The sequence below is a fragment of the Haliotis asinina genome, chromosome 5 (assembly GCF_037392515.1).
Source record: "Haliotis asinina isolate JCU_RB_2024 chromosome 5, JCU_Hal_asi_v2, whole genome shotgun sequence".
NCBI lineage: Eukaryota > Metazoa > Mollusca > Gastropoda > Lepetellida > Haliotidae > Haliotis > Haliotis asinina.
The window spans coordinates 13,918,219-13,939,416 of NC_090284.1; the positions used below are offsets into that span (position 1 = coordinate 13,918,219).

At 39.3% G+C, this 21,198-nt stretch overlaps 1 protein-coding gene and 1 pseudogene across 1 annotated transcript in view; both read left to right on the forward strand.

Annotated features, from left to right (window-relative positions):
* LOC137285012 (set1/Ash2 histone methyltransferase complex subunit ASH2-like) overlaps positions 1-21,198 on the forward strand; it is a 97,564-nt gene that overhangs the window by 6,340 nt on the left and 70,026 nt on the right. Inside the window, exons 4-14 of the mRNA XM_067817127.1 lie at positions 6,766-6,855; positions 8,484-8,572; positions 9,828-9,919; positions 10,624-10,719; positions 11,659-11,727; positions 13,027-13,114; positions 17,028-17,100; positions 17,393-17,610; positions 18,353-18,430; positions 18,803-18,892; positions 20,704-20,897. Coding sequence (XP_067673228.1) covers positions 6,766-6,855; positions 8,484-8,572; positions 9,828-9,919; positions 10,624-10,719; positions 11,659-11,727; positions 13,027-13,114; positions 17,028-17,100; positions 17,393-17,610; positions 18,353-18,430; positions 18,803-18,892; positions 20,704-20,897 — 1,177 coding nt within the window. The remainder of the gene's footprint in view (positions 1-6,765; positions 6,856-8,483; positions 8,573-9,827; positions 9,920-10,623; positions 10,720-11,658; positions 11,728-13,026; positions 13,115-17,027; positions 17,101-17,392; positions 17,611-18,352; positions 18,431-18,802; positions 18,893-20,703; positions 20,898-21,198) is intronic.
* Positions 4,793-5,661, forward strand: LOC137283209 (uncharacterized; annotated as a pseudogene).

Sequence of the window (21,198 nt, forward strand, 5' to 3'; positions counted from 1 at the left end):
CTTCTAACCATTGATGACATTTAAACATTCCAACAAGTGCTGAAGAGGTATACTATAATCTGTTTGAGAAACGTGACAGCCACAATTTGATAAAGGCAGTAATGTGTTGAGTACTTTGCTAAATTTCTCAGATGATTGTATTTGTTGTGTTGTCAGCTTTCCCTCTTATCCTGATTGAAGAAGTTGTACTTGGCATATTGCTACTTACAATAGACCCGTGAAGGTCTACCCGGGGTAGAATAGGCCTTCAGCAACCCATGCTTGCCATAAAAGGTGACTATGCTTGTCGTAAGAGGCGACTAACGGGATCGGGTGGTCAGACTAGCTGACTTGGTTGACACATGTCATCGGTTCCCCATTGCGCAGATCGATGCTCATGTTGTTGATCACTGGATTGTCTGGTCCAGACTCGATTATATACAGACCGTCGCCATATAGCTGGAATATTGCTGAGTGCGACGTAAAACTAAACTCACTCACTCACTCTACTTACAATAACTGGGAATTTCTGGGAATACTATAGTCACTATGTTAAGAATGGCTATAAATTTGTTCTTATCATAATTGATGAAGCTTAAACAGCTGAACAGTGATCCCATTTATATTCTTGCTTTGTTATTTAAGAATAGGTGTTGAAATGTAGTATTTACACAGAAAATAAGTGAATGTCTTTTGTGTTTTGTTTATTTGATGTTTAATGCTGCACTCAGCAATATTGCAGCTGTAGTATGATGGTCTGTAAATAATTCAGTCCAGTCCAGACAATCCAGTGTTTAGCAGCATGAGAATATCATTTAAGTAGCTGTGTTTGTTTACGTTTGAAACTGTTCACTACACTATATATCCAGGTTAGCTACAGTTTCATAACCTTGTTATATGGTTCCATTAACATACCTATCTTTGTGATCATTATGCTAATGTCTCACCCTTAGGTCCTCCATGGTTGTCATAACAACCAGTGGACGAGGATATACATCATCCTTTATTTTGTGTTGTTGGTTTGTTTGGACTGAACGAGATTGTTTTCATATGGACATTGTTTAGAAACTGCTGTTATGTGACCCAGCTCAACTATTTCTACAGTGTAGAACAAGTCACATCCTGACTCATGCTTAATTGCTTATCTCCTCTTCCTGGTGAAGGTAGTGGAACACCTGAAATCCCTTGAAGTTCCCTTCTGAAAGAAGCAGATGTAAAATTTACTCTCACCCATGTATTAACTCCCTTCCTATGCACATGGTCAGCTGATCGGCCATGATACTTCACTCTCTCCCTATCGCTCGACGAGGGCAGCTGGAGGCACCTGGGGTCCCGTATACAGCGATAAATAAGTCTTTCATTCTTTTGTTTTTTCCAACTAAATTTCTGTTGTATGCGGTTTTTGGCTTGTATATAAATATTATTATTATATAAATGTGTGATTATTGTGCCTTTTTTCTAACACATATTTCATCAACTGAGACTTAGTCTCAGCTGATGAAATCGTGTTTTCAGTGCAGGTTACGGCTGTCAGCGGCTGACCCACATTTGCTTTGCCTGGTGTGTAAATCTTTATGTTCTGCTCATATGCGTAAATTTGTATTAATTTGTCTGAAGCAGAATTTTTATTATATTTACGGTCTAGACATGCTAGAGATAAGCACAATAGCCATGTCTAAATCTGTTGCAATAAAATCGGGTAACCATTTAATTATTGATGCTGAGATTCATTCCAGTAATATGCCAGCTGTATCTCCAAGGTTGTGCCCATGGTCAGGTGAGTCCCCTCCCAAGACTCAGAAGAGACCGTCTGTTGAGGCAGGGCCGTCACAGCCCAAGAAATCTAAGTTATCGAAGTTGAAGTCTTCGTGTGTAAGATCATCGCAGAATCATCCCTCTTTGATGAAGAAATCATTTGGGGAAGAGATCGTCCCCTTTGAAAAATGTCAATTTTTTGACGGGTCTCCGTTGATGATACGGAGTGAAGACATCAGTCAGCGGACACCGGCAACTAGATCAACACCGACGGATTCATCAACGCCTCAGAACACTTTTCATCTATAACAGACATCGCAGATGTTGACTGCAACCTCGGGCAACATAGACAACTCTTCAACACAGTTGTTAATGCACGAGCTTCATGCAACAATTCACAGCGCAGATAATGAATCTTATGGAGCGACTGTTGGAAGAGGAAAGACGACTGCACTCGTCAACTTTGTCGACTGCGAATCAGCGAGAGCATTCATCTAGACCTGCACTCATGTCTGAGGATGAAGAGGAGGTGCTTGCACGCACACATTCCAGCAGATCCAGTTCCCGGTTATCGGGTCGCAGCGCAGAGAAGGATATACTGACGCCGAGTGAGTGCACTTGCACGAGTAGTTATACTCGGTGAGTGACATCACATGCTCGCGTGAGTGCACTCATGGGTGGACTCATCAATGGAGAAGGTCTACTTCAGTCTCCCCTATTCATAGATGACGCCGTATGCAGTCATGCTCCCCTTTGGACTTAGACTCACACAGTCGGGATCGTCAGCGATCCATGAATCCATGAATTCATCTTACTCAAGGAAGAACGAAGTTAGACACCATCGTGATTTGGCTTAAGCCTTGTTTCACCATCTAAGGATTCCAATGAATTCAACACTTATAAAATGAAGATAGATGACATTGATACATTAACGTTCCCTGTATCTACGTTCCCTGAGACTTTGTGCTGCCTTTTAACGCACATCGTTTCCCTCTTCATCACATGGAGCCATTCATTAGAGCACCTGATGTAGACGAAGGTTATAAAGTTATCAACTCAGCTTGCAGCAGATTTTAACAAAGTAGAAGACAAGAGACTGCGCAACTTGACACTACTACGAGGTGAGTTATATTCGGATTAGCTCGATCTAGAGCCATCAACGAGACTCTCGTCACAAAATTTAGCAATACTGCCAATGAGGAAGAGTGGATGATCCTGTCTCAGCTTATTACACAGATTAAGGATCAACAGTTTATATCCGAACATCTACTACTTAATCTATTAATCTACTTCGGAGATGGGGGCTCCTGTCCGTGGCGTCATGGAGTGAGAACTTCACAAAGTCTTTGTATCAAGCCCCATGGTCTGCACCTATTGTGTTTGACGGAAGGATTGAAGAGGTAGCAAGATTGGTTACTCAAGATTCAAGAGAAGTTATGATTATAAAATCCATCAACACTTTGACTTCTGTCCTTAAACAGACAAATCAGCGTTATACTAGCAAGTCCAAATTCTCCAGGGTTCAAAGAGCGAGGGACAAGAAATTCAACGATCAAGGGGAGAAGTCATGTTCTTCCTTTCGTCACCCCTATGGCAGAAATAAACGCTCTCAGACGTCAGGAAGATCGTCGAGGGGCGGTGGGGGAATAAACGCTGAAGATCAGGTTCAGAAGGACTTGAGTCTTCCACCCCCAGCCGTTCCTTTACAACCGTCTCAAGTGGATGGACGTCTTCAACTCTACTGGCAAAATTGGTGAATCCTCAACGACAAGTGTCATGAATATTCTATGAGACGGCTACAAGATTCCGCTGGAAGATACACCACCACTCACAAGACTACCAATTCCCATCATCTACGCAGACAATCAACTAGACCAGCTGAATGATGCTATATCAACACTGTTGCAGAAGGGAGCAGTAGAAGTAAAACGCCCAGCATTTACTCCCAAGTCTTCTTAGTACCAAAGAAGAATTCCAGAGAAAAATTACAACTTACAAAAAATTTACAACATGAAGGAATTCAACAAAAAGTTTCTTTGGAAGCCAGAACATTTCAAGATGTTAAATCTTCCTCAACTAAGACTCCTCATCCGACCGGCAAACTATCTAGCCAGCATAGGTCTGTCTACAAGATGCATACCTGCATATCCCAATTCATCGAGAATCCAGGAAATATTTCCTTTTCAACGGCCAGCATTACCAATTTGGAATATCTTTGCCCCCATGGCTATTTACACAGGTAACCAAACCCATTGTCAATTATCTACACCTCAGGGGGCTACGCAGTGCTTTTTATCTGGACGACGGCATACAAGCGCATCAACGGAAATGCCAACGCAGACTACAGTTAGGCTTCACAATCAGGCTACTAACACAACTGGATTCCTCGGGATCCGTTTCATCACTACGTTGAATCAGACCCGGTGGGTCAAGATTCAAGAAATGATATTGCAAGTTCTACTCTAAGTTCTACCGTTAGCTCTTCACATCAACCAGCTGGAAATGAAAGCGGTCATTCATGTCATCCACCACTGGTTGATAGCATTGAGAGACAAGTTATTAATGATCCACACGGACAACTAAACAAACAAGGGTCAACAAGATCACTATCTCTACTACACCTAACGTTTCAACTGTTCAACTTAGTCAACAGTCTGAATCTTCAAGTAAAAGCATGTCACATACCAGGAGCCTGCAACGTCATGGCAGACACCTTATCTCGTCGTCTTCGTCCATCACCAACAGAATGGATGCTGCATCGGGAATCGTTTCAACTAATCAGTCAAGTTTTCGGATAAATAAATAGACCTATTTGCAACAAGATTCAACAAACAGACAACAACTTTTATATCGTCAGTACAACGGACACTCACAGCATTCCATGGGAAGGACTAAATGCGTACGCGTTTCCCCCTCCAGTACTGTTACCAAAAGTCATCAAGAAAATCAGACAAATGAATAGGTTGCAACTGATTTTGGTCACGCCCTACTGGCCAACGAGAGATTGGTTTCCAACACTTATAGAAGAGCTAGGACAACCAACACTACAATTACCAGAATGGAAGAATCTTCTCATCCACCCCCACACAAAGCAAATGCACAGCCAACCATCGGTATTTCATCTTCACGTTTGGACTGTATTAAGACTTGTTTGAAACGCAGAGGATATTCGGTGAGAGCAGCAAAAGCAGTCACCTTAGCCTTATGGAGATCTACTCGCACACTTTATGACGACAAGGGGAAATGTTTCAAGGAATACGCCAGGAAAAAGGGATTTTCGGCGAAGGTGAGTCATCCTCAAATAGCAGATTATTTATTCTATTTATGTCATTCTAACGGTCTGAAAGGTTCTACATTATCTACATACTTAGGAGCTCAGTCATCACTATGGGAACAGGGACCAAGCTGACTAAAGTACCATAGCTTCTTGCCTTACTATGTTTGTTCAAGTTGGAAGATCAACAACACAGATTTAGAGCTCCATCGTGGGATCTAAATATTGTACTCCAACATCTCACAAGTGATGCATATGAACCACTTGATCGGACTTAATTTGAAATGTTGACTCAAAAGACACTATTTTTGCTTGCCCTGGATACAGTTGCAAAAATGTCAGAATTTCGTGCTCTAGGCTTTAATCGAACGAAGTTGGATACAAGTCGCCAAGAAACAGCTCATTTGGGTCTAAGATGGGATTTCATAGCAAAGAATCTACTACCAGGTCAACCGGATAGACAGTTCCATGTACCGGCCATGTCTTCAATCTTAGGACCTCACGATACACAAGATTTATCATTATGTCCAGTCAGAGCATTGAAAATATACATTGCACATTCCAAGTCTGGAAGACAACGTTTCAAGCGCCTATTTATCCCTATATCTACTGAGACACCCGTGGAAGTATCCCGCAACACTATCTCAGTGTAGATTAGAACTGGTATACTTAAAGCATATAAAGCAGCAGGATTAGACCCGCCGCGAGCTTCTAACCCACACGAAGACTGAGCCCTAGCCTCTACACTAGTGCTACATGGAAATAGCTCGCTTTCTACTATTGTGGAAAGCTGTTTTTGGAAGTCAAACAGTGTTTACCAACCATTACCTGCCAGACATAGCCACGGAGAACGTTACTGGCATTCAGCAGTTTAGGCCACTTGTTGTTGTTCAGCAACTAACAGTTCCCCGACGATGCTGACTTAACTCACTCGATTTATCACTTGACTTGTCGAAGCCAGACGCTCTGCAGAGTATTTTGGTGGAAAGTCTATGCACACGTCTTGAACAGACTAGAATGAGTGATTAGGACCTTGTATTCATTATGAAGATATTTGAACATAAAGAAAGGTGGTAACTAGTCTCGATTGCTTTATCTTGACATTTAGTTGCATCAGAAACTAGCAGGACACTAGCTACTTTTGGTGTCATCACGTGCCAGTCAACAAAGCCTTCTACAGAAGACAAGTTCGACTGGATGTGATTCTCCCCCCAAATCTACAATGAATATGAGAAGAATAGAATTGAATTAATGCTGTTACAAGTTCCCGTTAGGGGGGAAATTATTGGACGTAATTTGGAACAGAATGGTCTGACCCACCACCATTTCCATCAGATTCTGTAAGCAATTAAGCATGAGTCAGGATAAGGACAAATATGTAATTTTCTGAATAAAATTGATATTTTATACTTATCCTGACTCATGGCGAAAGCCCTCCCAGCCGCTCCTCACAGACACGCTAAATTCTCGTATTCTCGTGTCAAACGATTATAGGAGAGAGTGAAGTTTCATGGCTGATCAACTGGCCATGTGCATAGGAAGGGAGGTAATACATGGGTGAGTGTGAATTTTACGTCCGCTTCTTTTAGAAGGGAACTTCGAAGGATTTCAGTGTTCCACTACCTTCACCAGGAAGAGGAGATAAGCAATTAAGCATGAGTCAGGATAAGTATAAAGTATCAACTTTATTCACAAAATTACATTTACTGTCAAAGATCAACAATGATACTGATTACAGTTCATTTCATTTGTTTCAGTGGTAAAGGTCGTAACATAGGCAGTGTGGAGCTCCAGTGTAATGTGTGTCAAGGCTGGTTCCACTCACAATGTATCAGCTGTCATATTGGGTATGTATTCTGTGTATCAGCTGTCATATTGGGTATGTATTCTGTGTATCAGCTGTCATATTGGGTATGTATTCTGTGTATCAGCTGTTGTATGGGGTATGTATTTTAGAGGTGTGACAGTACCGAAAATTCATGATATGATACATATCACGATATCTTGGAACGATACAGTACAATTTGATGCACATTATGATAAGCTATCTTGATGTTAAGTAACAGTGTAAATTTTTCATAGCCGTCAATTTCTAGAGAAAATTAACAATTTTAATGTCGATAGGTATGACGATGCGAAAAATGTATACATGTATTTAATGTCCAATAAAGTATCACAATTATCGATACTACAATATGTTGTCACAGGCTTAAATGTATACTCAGTGTATCAGCTGTCATATCGGATATGTATTCAGTTTATAAGCTGTCATATTGGATGTGTATTCAGTTTATAAACTGTCATATCAGATGTGTATAATCTGTGTATCAGCTATACTATATCAGGTATGTATACATGTATACTCTGTATCAGCTGTCACATCAAGTATGTAGTCTCAGTATATCAGCTGTCAAATCAGGTATGTAGCCTCATTTTTTGTCATATCGGGTATGTTGTCTCAGAGTATCAACAGTAATATTGGGTGAGTAGTCTCAGTGTATGTTAACTTCGTGTATCAGCTGTCGTATCAGGTATGCAGTCTCAGTGTATCTGCTGTCATAGAAGATTACACGTTGTTTTAACTCCTAGGTGACCCAAACACTGTGACATGGCAGCATTCCTTTTGCTAAAAAGTTAAATCTTTAAGCTCCTTGTCAGTCAAGGAGGCCATATATTTGCTTATCAAAAAATGAAATCACTTTTGTGTCCAAGTTAAGGAACAGAAAGAACAGTTTTACTTAAGCTGTACATGTGTGTATGATGCATTATTGATGTAGTGCACATGATGCTCACCACCCGTGAAGGTCCTGGGGTAGAACAGGCCTTCAGCAACCCATGCTTGCCATAAAAGGGCGACAATGCTTGTTGTAAGAGGCAACTTGGGGGATTGGGTAGTAAGGCTCGCTGACTTGGTTGACTCATGTCATCAGTTCCCAGTTGCACAGATCGATGCTCATGTTGTTGATCACTGGATTGTCTGGTCCAGATTTGATTATTTACAGACCGCCTCGATATAGCTGGAATATTGCTGAGTGCTGCGCAGAACTAAACTCACTCACTCATGATGCTCACCTGATGAGCTGTAGTAACTTGGTGTGCCTAGTGGCTGCATGAGTTGTATGATCCCCAGGGAGTTGAGATTGAACATACAGTTGAAACTGATAACCAATGATCAAGGGAAAAAAATTATATACCACCGCTTTGAGAATCTGCTAGTTGCTAGGATGTGTGCACTATATAAATATCCAATGATAATATTAACATGCCTATGAATGTATGGTGCTTCCATGATCAAAATAATCATACAAGTAGAATGATAATGTGAATGCAAGTGGCTCTATGAGGGGTAATTGATTGGTGTTGCAAGACATTTTTTCATGTGTCTGTTTTCATCATCACTTGCCATATTTGCTATGTTTTCTCATAAGGTATCAAGGAATGATTATGGCTTGATATTTTGTTCTTCTGTTTTCAGAAAGTGCATTCCTTTCATGACAAACTACCAGTTTATTTGTAAAAATTGTAACCAGACAGGCCTGGAGTCGTGTCAGAAGAAACAAGCTAGTAAGTTCAGCAGCAGAAATTACCAAATGTGCGATTTATAGTATTGGTGACCATTGGCAGGGGAAACAACTATTGCAGTTGCAAGAGTTTATTGCAACCAGTTATTGCAATAATTTTTTTTCCTTAAATTGCCTCATTTGAAGTTGTTCCCAAATGAATGTATAGCTTATATGAAATAAAAACCGACTGAAGCAGTTTAAGTGACAAAAAGCATGTAACCCAGTTCAAGTTTAGTAAGAGGTAATAACAGGGACTGGTAACTCTGGTTATATTTTTCACTGTACATTTATGAACATAAGTCACTAAACTATCGATGACAACATATACTATAGACTCATTGGTAGACTTAACAATTGCAATCCATGGATTGTCCAATGTATTGTTACAGCTGTAGTATTTAGTTTCCTTGACATTGTAGCATTGACTGTAGCCCTGTTGGAAGGGGTAAGATGTTTTGAGACCCATGTTAGAGAAGGCAGGAAAATGGCTTTAGTGGTGAGGCTCGGTGACTTGATGTATCACTGTAACATGACACTACCGTAAACATCAAGGTTAGAATTCACCTTCAGCAACCCATGCGTGGTGTAAGAGGCGGCAAATGGGATCACGTGGACAGGCTGACTTTGTTTACATGGGTTGTTGTATCCTAATGGTGTAGATTGATGCTCATGCTCACTGGATTGTTTGGTCTAGACTCGATTATTTACAGACTGCTGCCTTGTAGCTGGAACATTGCTGAGTGCGGCGTTTGACAACAGACAAATTTTACTACAGTGTAGATTGTTCCTCATTGTATTGGTCTGTGGATTGTTTGGTCCAGACTTGTTAATATTATATCCTTCTGTCATATACCTTAAATTCTGCTGACTGCAGCATTAAACTACACATTCAAATTTAATTTATCTCTTGTTTTTGGGGTGGGTTTCAGATTTTGAGGTGTAGAATATAATAATCATGTCAGTAAATCTTAAAAAGAGTTGAGTAATGGTTGCTGAATTATGTGTTTAAGAAAATTTCTACTTTTAAAATTGATTATCAATTTCTTTCGTAATCACTTGTCTCCAGATGTGTATCCTTTGTCATAATAAGTTAACTTTGAATGAGGAACAGCCATTCACGAGTAGTGGCTGCTGAACTGAAATTATTTAACATGTCAGCAGTGTTCTTGTCTTGTTTCTTGGTTGTATTTCTTGTATTTGATCAATAATTCAGCTCCAGTTGCTGCTGAGACTAACCAGGTAATATATGCTTGCAGGTTTTACACAGATCTGTTACACTGCAGTAGCCAACCTCCTGCACACTGCAGAGAACAAAGGGGAGTCCAAAACTTTCTTCTCAAAGGATAGGGTGAGTAGATTGCTTGAACAGTTATCTCCCTTTGGTCCTTGCCTTTAGGGCCCACTTGCACAAAGCGATCTTAGCGCTACGACTATCTTAAGCCTATATTGGGGAATGGGAGTTACAATCATTGTAGCGCTAATATCACTTTGTGCAAATGGCCCTAGGTGTTTATTTATCTTTGTTTCATCATTTGCTTCAACCTGAAACAAGTTCTCATGGTCATTGGATATGGTCATCATATTCTCTCATTCATTAATTACCTACTAAGGACCAGCCATTAATGTTTTTTCATAAACCTCTTCCTTTATCATGCGCCTTCAGTAAACTTTGCTACCTTTGTTTCAAGTAAGTTAACTGAATAAGGATCTTGAGAGAATGATAAAGTAAAGAGAAAAGGCCCTTGGTCTTCATTTCACTGTGAAAATGATTACATTTTGACCTATGTCTCCTAGTAACTGGAACACTTTCATGTCATTTCTGTACAAACACCACGATTGTGAAGAAAAATCTTAAGAATATTGGAATAACCGTTTTCGTGCCATTTTCAGCAACATTCCAGCAATATTATGTCATAGGACACCAGATATAGCCTTGGCACATTGTACCCCTGCAGGGCTTTACAATGCTACAGTGCGCTAATGAATTTAAACTTCCATAGTAAACTTTGCATATGTCCTCCTAGATTTGAATTATGAATATTTGACTTTCAGGAGATAATTCCGTTTATTGACAAGAACTGGGAAAGTCTTACAACAGTGTCTCGAAGAACCAAACAAACATGGCACACAACTGTCTTCAAAACTATGGTATGTCACATTGAATATTATTTAGTGTAGATACCAGTGTCTTCAAAACAATGGTATGTGATACTGGGTATTTTTTAGTGTAGATACCAATGTCTTCAAAACAATGGTATGTCACATTGGATATTGTTTAGTGTAGACACCAGTGTCGTCAAACAATGGTATGTCACATAGGTTATTGTTTAGTGTAGATACCAATATCTTCAAAACAATGGTGTGTCACATTGGGTATTGTTTAGTGTAGATACCAGTGTCTTCAAAACAATGGTATGTCACACTGGGTATTATTTAGTGTAGATACCAATGTCTTCGAAATAATGGTATATCTTATTGTTTGTTTTGTTTTAAAAATAAAAGCCTTGAGTCTGCATCAGATAATGACAATGGATACTCAAGTACCTGTCTTATACTTCAGTTCGTGTAACTTGATACTACGTTAGATTCATGTAGCATGTAAAGATTGTGCACCTAAGCTTGTTGATGCAAAGCTTACTGGGCCCTACATTCAGAGAGTCAAAACAGGTAATTTGCTGTTGATTAAAACTACTTAATTTATTGTTTGCCAGTTACTGCTCAGTGCTGATGAAATGTCTGACCTGCTTTACCTTGTTTTTTTTAAATTGTTGTTAAATAATCACAGTTGATGTCTTCATGACAGTTCCATACAAAAGTTGAGTTCCATAAACATGTCCATGACTCCCTCTCATGGCACCAGGGAGTCATGATGATTCCTACAGTTTCATGTCAAGGGCAAATACTGAAAAACTCTATTGTGTCACTGTTATTTCAGACTATTAAACCAAATTGAGAATTGTCACACTGGACACAAAATGTTGACATTGGAATGTGTCGTTAGTACAAGCAGGGTTATCGAAATGTGGCACATTCATCTGCAGTGTGATACAAACATGCATTGATCTCATTGATTGTTTCATGTTTCAGACCAAAGATGTCGACTTGTTTCTGTGTGACGACTCCACAGGAGACTTCTGTTTCAGTCTGGTGAACCAGGTGAGGTTAAATAAACACTGTTCTAGAGGGATTTCTTTAGGCTTTTGGCTTCATGTGGTATCGTCCTTGCCAAATGTGGTTTAGAATGAAATTTTTGTGTAATTGGATATACTAATTACACACTTGTTTTGAGTCTATTTTGACTTCCTCCATTGTATAGCGGTTAGAGCGTCCGCCCAGACAGTGGAAGGTTGCGAGTTCAATTCCCGGCCATGTTATACCAAAAGACATTAAAATACAGTACTGTTTGGTCCCTGTCTGGTGCTTTGCATTAACAGGTACAACAAGGACTGGTTGTCTCAGATTATAATATGACTGGGTGGGATGTTCATGCTTAATTGCAGTATGGTAGCTAGAACTATAAAACCAGCTTAAGTATGGGCTAGTACATGCAACCGCACATACACACACATGCACATCGTCATATAAGTGAAATATTCTTAAGAATGACTTTCACCTCACCTCAACTCTGTATGGTATTTTTACACCATTATGTAGACATGCTAAAACCTAATGCTGCGGAGATGCTGTTCCAAGTGCCTTGTGATTAGTATCTATTTGTTATGGTTGGCTGTACGATGAATACTTGTCATTTTCCCAATCTGGTAAGCAGCACTCTGATTGATCAGATGAAGGTTGTTCAAACATGACCCCTGATGGTATGTCTTCAGACGCAAGAACCAAGATCTGATTTTAAAAATATTACTGAACTGGCATATTTTACGCAAATTCACAGCATATCTTATCTGAAGCTCATTCAGAGAATTGATCAATTTGTTACAATTACATTCTACGTAATGGTAACAGTGGTTACCTACAAGGGTTGTTGGGGTAACCTAGTGGTTAAGGCGTTCACTCGTCATGTTGAAGACATGTGTTTGATTCCCTCACAGTAACAGTGGAAGTCACAAGGGAGTTGTCAGTCTTTCTCCCTGACTTGTGGATGACTTGCCATGACAGAAGACTGATGGGATTGTCTAGTCAGGCTTGTTGACTAGGTTGACATCATATCCCATTTGCATATATCAATGCTCATTATGTTGATGGTAGATTTCAATCCAAACTCAATTATTTACAGACTACCGCCATATAGATTGAATATTGATGAGTGTGACAAAAAACAACCAACCAACCCTAACTTGCGAATGAAGTTTAATTTCAAACACTGGTTATTCTGATGAAGGGATTTCATTTGGACACTAAGAAAGCATTAACTAACACAAAAATTTCCATTTCTTTCAAACTTTCCGTGTTTTTTGCAAGAATATTCCAAATACTTTACGTCTGTCCATGTTTCAGGATCTGTCAAAGATCGGCCCCAACAGTGAAGTTACCAGGGCCAGTCAGCTGATTGGACAGCTTCCAAAGGCTCTCCCTGTTGTGGATAGTAGGTAGCCATAGTATTACTAAAGTAGTAAGAGCAGAAGTCTTCCACAGGAGTCATGTTGGTGGCAGTTCTTGTAAAGATTCTCAATTTGCAGCAAATACCTCTTTCTAGGGGGATGCATCTTTTTATTAAAACTGTCTGGAGGTCAGTAATGTGGTCATCAGACATTACAGATTTCCTCATGCATTGCTGACCTTGACATTTGAAAGTACCTTATAAGTATAACCCATTTTCATGGGGTACTAGAACTGCTGTCAGTCGCTCTTCAATGTGCTTTTGTCAGGCAGCCTTTAAGGACCAAAAGATTTATGAGCGCTCTGCAGAGTCCTGGGAGATACACAGGTGCTAGATGATGTGTGTACACAAGTACAACCCAGGTATAACTGTGTTTTAATTATGTTTGATTTGACCATTGTGACCACGTTCAACCCAGGTATGCTCAATTGGGTTGAGGCCTGGTGAGCATGCTGGTCACTTCATCCAGTCTAAATCTTGCTGCCAAAGGAATTCCATGACAATCCTGGCCCTGTGAGGCCTAGGGTTGGTGTCTTGCAGTAAAGATGGTTGACAATGAAAGCCATGCATATCTTGCAGGAATGGTACTGCTTTAGGAGCCAGAATCTCTCCTCGATACCACTTTCCAGTAAGATTATGACTGGCTACAGTCACATCTGTGAGTTGATTTCAGTTGTGACGATAAATCCTCTGCTGACGATCATAGGAGGATAAACTGAATCTGCATTCATCTCTGAAGAGCACAAGACATTTGACATTGATTCTATGATGCCAACTCCATCTCAAACGCCTGTCTGTGACATGGTCTTAGTTGTGGATGAACGGTAGGCGAAGTACGAAGTTTGGCGACCCATACATGTCTGGTGCTCAGGGATGTCCTCACTGAAGTGTTCTCTCTGAAGATCATCTGCATTAAGGAATCTGTTACATAATGCAGTGTTAATCATGTGCCTTGGACACATGCAGTGTTAATCATGTGCCTATCATCTTGGACAGATGTGAGTCTGGAGCGACCTGGCTGACGTGCATATTCCATGGGCCCATTGGCTTGAAATCTCTGCTACAGTCTACCAATGGTACTCTGACTCACATAAAAGTGGATAGCAACCTGCCGCTGAGTTTGTCCAGATTCCAAGTGACTTGAGTATGCAAATCATTAACACCTAGTGGCAGGGGGGATTTCCATATCGACAGTTTGAATAAATAATGTGAGATTTATTACTAATGTATCAGACATTACAGTTCATAACAATGACATTTCAACAGCCTGATGTGTTTTTCCAAACTGTTAAGAAAGTTTGTAAAATATTCAGTTGTATATATTTCAAACAAAAGCAAAGATTTTACCGCTTTTAAGAAATAATGTTCCCAATATCTTGACTCTTAATAAACTATGCTGAGTATTGTATAAAAGTAGTGATATAGTGATGATAATATTGAATTGCACCTGTATCCTACCTTAAGATTCATTCTGGTTGTGTATTCCTTATCTGATAATGATGAGTTTAACATGTTTCTTTAATTGCATCTGAACATACTGAAAGACATATCCAACTTCTAAAAATGCCACTGAAAGAAATCTTCCCTCGTCCTTAGAGGGGAGACAGACAGAAGTCCTATCATGGAACTTTCCATAATATTCTGTTAACATTTGCAATTACACTTGCTTACCATTACTGAACAGATATTCGCAAAGAGTTCTGCCCATAACCCCCTCTTTTTACATAGTATATTTGCTCAAGGGGAATATTCCACCACTGAAATAAGTTCATTGAGTCGATTGGTTGTTTTTTTTTATACCAGTTCTAGTTTACTGAATGCATATTTAGGGTGAGGTATGCATGTCAGTTTGTAATTTGGTATTTTGATAAGGGTGGAGGACACATGGAACTCTTACCCAGATATTCTTCATAAGATTTTTAGTTGATATATACATCTGCTAGAGTTTCATATTAAATGTACAGATAACCACAATACCTTTCTGAACTGCAAGATGATCTTCCTTTATACATGGAGGATAAAGGGCATATTACATTCCTACTTAATCAAATCAGGAATAGACAGTATGTCATTTCTAATGACAATAACAATATATTGATACATACAATACAGCATACAATACACAAAATTTAGGCGTCATGGTAACAGTTCTGCCTGCACCACTCACTTCTATCAAAAACCAAAATTACAAACTGACATGCATATACCTCACCCTAAATATGCATTCAATAAACTAGAACAGGTATAAAAAGACAGTCAATGAACATATATCTCTGTTGGAATATTATACCGGGGAAGGATTCCCAGGGGCATGTAAAAACAGGGGGTTACGAGTGGAACTCTTTCTGGAGTCATCATGATTCCCTTGTGTCATTAGAGGGAGTCATGGACATGTTTTTGGGAGTCAGCTGAGTATGAGACTTTCATCAACACATGAAATGTGATTGTTGGTAAGAGTTCCTCCCATTCCCCCAATCCCAAATACTATTTATTGATTGATGTGTACTAGAATTATCAACAAAACCTAACACAACAGTTACTAGAGGACTCACAAAAACAACTAAAACTCTCAAATTTAAGTACAATATATAGGGTTGAACCACTTAGTGTTACCTCTGTTTATCTGAGGAAGAAAGAATATGGGGTAATGGAAGGAACTCTTTCCTGATTGTTTGATAACAACAAAAAAACAAGTGAAAGCAGGTCATGTATTTCATCAGCGCTAAGCAGATAACTTGCAAAGAATAAGCTAAGTTTTAAACAACAGCATATTACAAGCTAAGATTATCTGAACTGAGAGCCCAGTAGCTTTGTGTCAACAATGGCACAAGCTTTTACATTCTTTGCATATTTGAGATAATTTGAGCATCAAATATGCAGATTTTCTGCATCAGGGCAAACACTGCATAATGAACTAACCTGAAGTGTGACTGAATTTCTTGTCCATCTAAAACCTCACACAATGAGAAAGGTGACGAAGAAACATACATCAGTATATAGGAGTAAAAGACATGTACATCCTTTACAGGTTGAGCAGCAGCTGGTTTGACAAAGTTTAAAACTTTGAATTTCCATCAGTGACCAGCTTGGCCTATCAGCAGGACAATAGATTGGGCTGGGGTGGTCTAGGACTTAAAGTGCTGTAATTCAAAAGCATTCATCATGACAATTAGTTCAGTGTTAAACTGAGTGAAAGCTTACTGAACTAACCTGTGGAATGAATGTTTTGAAATATACAATGGTTAAGAATAAAACACAATAAATATTTTGATATTATCGTTCGTCTGTAAGTGTCAAAGATACTGAACTAATTAAAATGGCAACAGGGTTAAAATATTACTGTTCACTTAATGACATGCCTCGGTTAAAACTTGTGGACATAAATTTTAGTCTGCCAGGCTGTCAGTATATGGAATCTGGATAGGCTTATCATGTATTGTTTAGATAATTGTAATTTCATGATGAATGATTTCCCCAACAAATACAATGTGTGAAAGCCATTTTTGATGATGTTTCCTCACTAAATAGACTGGAATATTGTCAAAAGTTGATTAAATACCAGTCACTCGTGTACATATGTTTCTGAAAGAGTGATAGCTAGCGATTCTAGAATCAGATACACAGTGTTTTACTAGTAGGATTTACATTTGGCATAAAGAGGAGTAATGTGTTTCACAGCTTTATTTTCACCTGAAATGATGAGATGCTGTGAATAAGGTTAGACTAATCCTCCACTGGTAAAAAAACAAACTGGTTATAACAGAATAAGCCTGACAAATAGTGACCAGGTACAATATGATTTTCATCAAACTTGCATACAGGTACTCATAGGTATACTTACATACAGTATTGAAATGGCTGATGCTGGCGTCAGAGAAAGATACATGTATTCTTTCAGGTAAAGGACGCACAGCCAAGAGGAAAGCACCCTTTGACAATCAATTAATCCCAGGGTCAAAGCAGAAAAGAAGGTAACTGTCACAGATGATACCATGATGCATGTCTTCTAAATGCTTCATTTATGAAGCTACCTGACTGTATGGTAACTGTCTTTGCCTAAAATGTTTGAGGCTGCTATCTCTAGCTTGGCATTTTGCATCATAGTCAGTGAAAGATAGTGTTACCGTGTGAACTATTCACTCTGAGCTAACTAGATCAGACAAACTTTTTGGTCTCAGGATTTAGATTAGCTGCTACAGCTGTTTTTCTGGAGTTATTTTAGATGTAATGTAATGATTTTACTGTTATTTTCACACTGAGCAGTGAGCTGAGTTCCACAGCCAAACTCCCACCTCATGGTTACCCATTGGAGCACCCATTCAACAAAGATGGCTACCGGTACATCCTGGCAGAGTGTGATCCCCACGCACCTAACAGACAGGCGTTTGATGAGAGTCTAGACTGGGCTGGGAAACCCATACCTGGCTATCTGTACCGGACCTTTCTGTCCTCCCATGTCCTCCTGGCTCTTCATGATAGAGGTCAGTCTCCTTGTTTGTTTAAGCTTTCACTTTCATGGGTCATAGGTGGCCCAACAGAAGTTAGCTGTGCATTGTGCCTCTTTGTCAGAATCTTTCAGTATGCGTTTGAATTCCAGATTTGCTTTGATTTTGTTTGAATGTTTTTTGGGTGCCATGCCCCTTGCTCATGGTTTTCACCGTGGCAAATGTCAAGGACCTGTATAAATTCTGTCGTGTTTTTACTCACATGAAGCAGTCATGCCGTGATATTTCTGAAAAGTGCTTAAGATCGAATTAACTCACACTTCCATGTGTACATCTTGTTGAACATTGATTTAGTGATATGGGGTGGTGTGGTAGCCTAGTGGTTAAAGCGTTTGCTCGTCACGCCGAAGACCTGGGTTCGATTCCCGACGTGGGTACAACGAGTGAAGCCCATTTTCTGGTGTCCCCCGCCGTGATATTGCTGGAATATTGCTTAAAGCGGCGTAAAACTCACTCACTCACTCACTCACTCACTCACTCACTCACTCACTCACTCACTCACTCACTCACTCATTTAGTGATGTCTTGTAAACTTAGTTCAAAGTATCTTGTATTAAAGGTTTTTTTTTCACACTGGAAGTTTCAGTTTTTTGTGTGTGTTATTAGGAATGTTTCAGAAAATGTCTATATAAGATGATATTATTATGAAATGACAGGGAATGTTTCAATGTGATCAGGGTGTTTCTGACAGATCTGAATGTGTGAGGTTATATTCCAGCTCCTCAGCTGAAAGTGTCGGATGACCGGTTGTCGGTGACAGGGGAGAAGGGGTACAGCATGATACGTTCAACTCACGGTATGCCAGGAAGTTCACGGACTGTTTTCTTCTCATTTAATTGTGTGCATATCTATAATCATACATCACCCAGATCTACACATTCATATTTATTACAAAAGAGATTCACATATACATATTCATAACATGCCAGATCCACTCCTATATGTTTTTAACAGTTGTATACTGAATTATACAGAACACCAACCCGAATTGATAAATACAAATACTTGCAGATGGCAATATATGGAAATGAGGTTTTGGACCATGAGAGAGGAAATAATACGAAAGGTCTGCTGATAAGCTGAGCATGTATTCGAGTTCCCAGTGAGATGCTATGCTGCAAGGTGTAACATGATTTGAAGACAAGCTAATGTTTTTCCTGTTTGTCAGGTGTACAGTGTGGTCGATGGTACTTTGAGGCCAAGATCACAGACATGCCCCCAGAGTCAGCAGTACGAATAGGATGGTCACAATCACTAGGTGAGTGTTTACGGGCTGTTATCTAACAGTGTGTGTTTGTTTACTCAGCTAAGATCAAATTGAAATTTCTACTCTCACTGTTTGTGTCTTATTTTCAGTTTTGCTGTCATAGCAGGTATGCCACAGTTTGTATTGAGATATTGTTTGACTTTTTTTGTGGTCTGAATTTCAGAAAGATTGATTGATATCATGACATATATGCAGCTTTAATAATGACAATTAGTTGTGCACACGTTTCCCAATGATCTAGTTAAAATATTCGCAATAATAAAACGGGATGAATTTTCATGCAGTGATCTGTAAAATATGTCTAAAAATGTAATATCCACATGAACTTTCTTGTCCAAACACAAAGTAAATGATCATAAGAAGTGATCAAATAGATTGATAAGGCCAGTGACTTGACTGATTGCATGTCATTGCAACTTCTTCATTGCTCACAATATTGATCACTGGATTGTCTGATTTTTAGACTTGATTTTTTTAAGGTCCACTGTCATATCATGAATTATTATGACATACAAATTATGAGGATATACTGATGTCCATACAGTCATAATGTCATGACAGTATCTTCCTCATCACTGTTTTGTTGAATTGGTGTCTGTAGGATTGATGTTTCCTAATCATTTATCAAGATACTGACATAAATCAAGGACAAGTAAAATACATGAAAACTAGTCCCAATTCATATCACACTACAATTTTTTAGCTTTAGCTAGGCACCACCTCTGTATTATTTTTACATTTTTGCAGACTAGTGAATTTATGGACCAAGGTACTTGATCTGAATTTTTATCCCAGTAAAGAAACGAGTTCCACCTGTCCATCTGTCTGTAGTACGGTACATATGTCCGTCTATGTATTCGCAATACTTTGTCCGAAACATGTTTCCTAAATTATTTGTGATAACTTAACCAAACTTGGTACACATGTCAAGCGTGATCCCTAGATGAGCCTTTATAGGGTGAGACCCAGATATGAATTTTATTTTTTGTGGTTTCCATAGAACCATGACTTAAGCTGTGACTTGAAGGTGTCATCTTGTCTGGAACAGATCTCCTAAACTGTACATACTAGCTTTATCAAACTTAATACACCTATCAAGTATGATCCCTAGATGTACCTTTTGGGGATTAAACCCAGATATGAATATTAATTTATTGTGGTTTCCATGGAAACATGACATGGGCTGTAACTTTGAGGATGTTATCTTGTCCAAGCAGATCTCCCAAACTTAAACTTTATCAAACTGGTACACATATTCCCCATGTTCACCATGATTCCTAGATGTGCGTTTTGATGGTTATATGAATGTGTCAATTATATTTTTTGTGGTTTCCATGAGAACAGTTGGACTTTTCACTGAAATTGGTGGTTGTGCTCTTTTCCAGAGCAGAACTTGAAATCTGTTCTCTATTTCTTCACCAATCTTATCACATAAATAGGTCTGGTGGTGTAGTGGTACCTTTTGGTAGGTTTGAATGTCTGAATAGAATACTTTTTTGTGTTTCCATGGCAACAAGTTCGACCTTGATTGAATTTGGTAGTATTGTTCTTTTCTGGTGCAGAAATGTAAACCTTTACAATACTCTCCTTCCCACACTGCCATATGTACACCCAAACATTGACATACTGTAATCATTATTAGTAGACATATTCAGGTAGAGTATTTTGCTGTTGCAGGGTATATTGATGACTTTGTGTTCTTGTTTTCTATGATGAACAGATGTACATAAAGAATCAGGCTATAGATCAGACCTAACAAACATTTCAGAAAGATTTATTACAACAATTCAACTGTTATCCAGGTAATCTCCAGGCTCCATGCGGATATGACAAGTTCAGCTACTCATGGCGGTCCCGAAAGGGCACACGATTCCACCAGAGTCATGGCAAACATTACAGTGAGGACTTCGGCAAAGGGGACGTCCTCGGCTTCTACATCCATCTGCCGCCTCCTGGAGACTCTGGAAAGCTACTACCTCCCACCTTCAAAGATAGGGTGAGTACATTGACAGTTTAAAGACTTGGTTCTCAGGCAGGAAACAATGGGAACATGGGGCAGTCACACTGAGCCACATCAGTGAGGCAGTCCAGTTTCACAGCTAATTATCTCTAGGCAATTCACTCTTGGTGAGTGAGTGAGTGAGTGAGTTTCACAGTTGGATATAACTTGGATAAAGTTGTGAGAGTCCGAACCTGAGAGCCAAGTGGTTTACCTATTTAGCCTTTGTTATATGTATACTAGTGTTGTCTCTGTTTCCAGGTCAGTTCAAGTACATTGCCAACATTGGTTATATAGT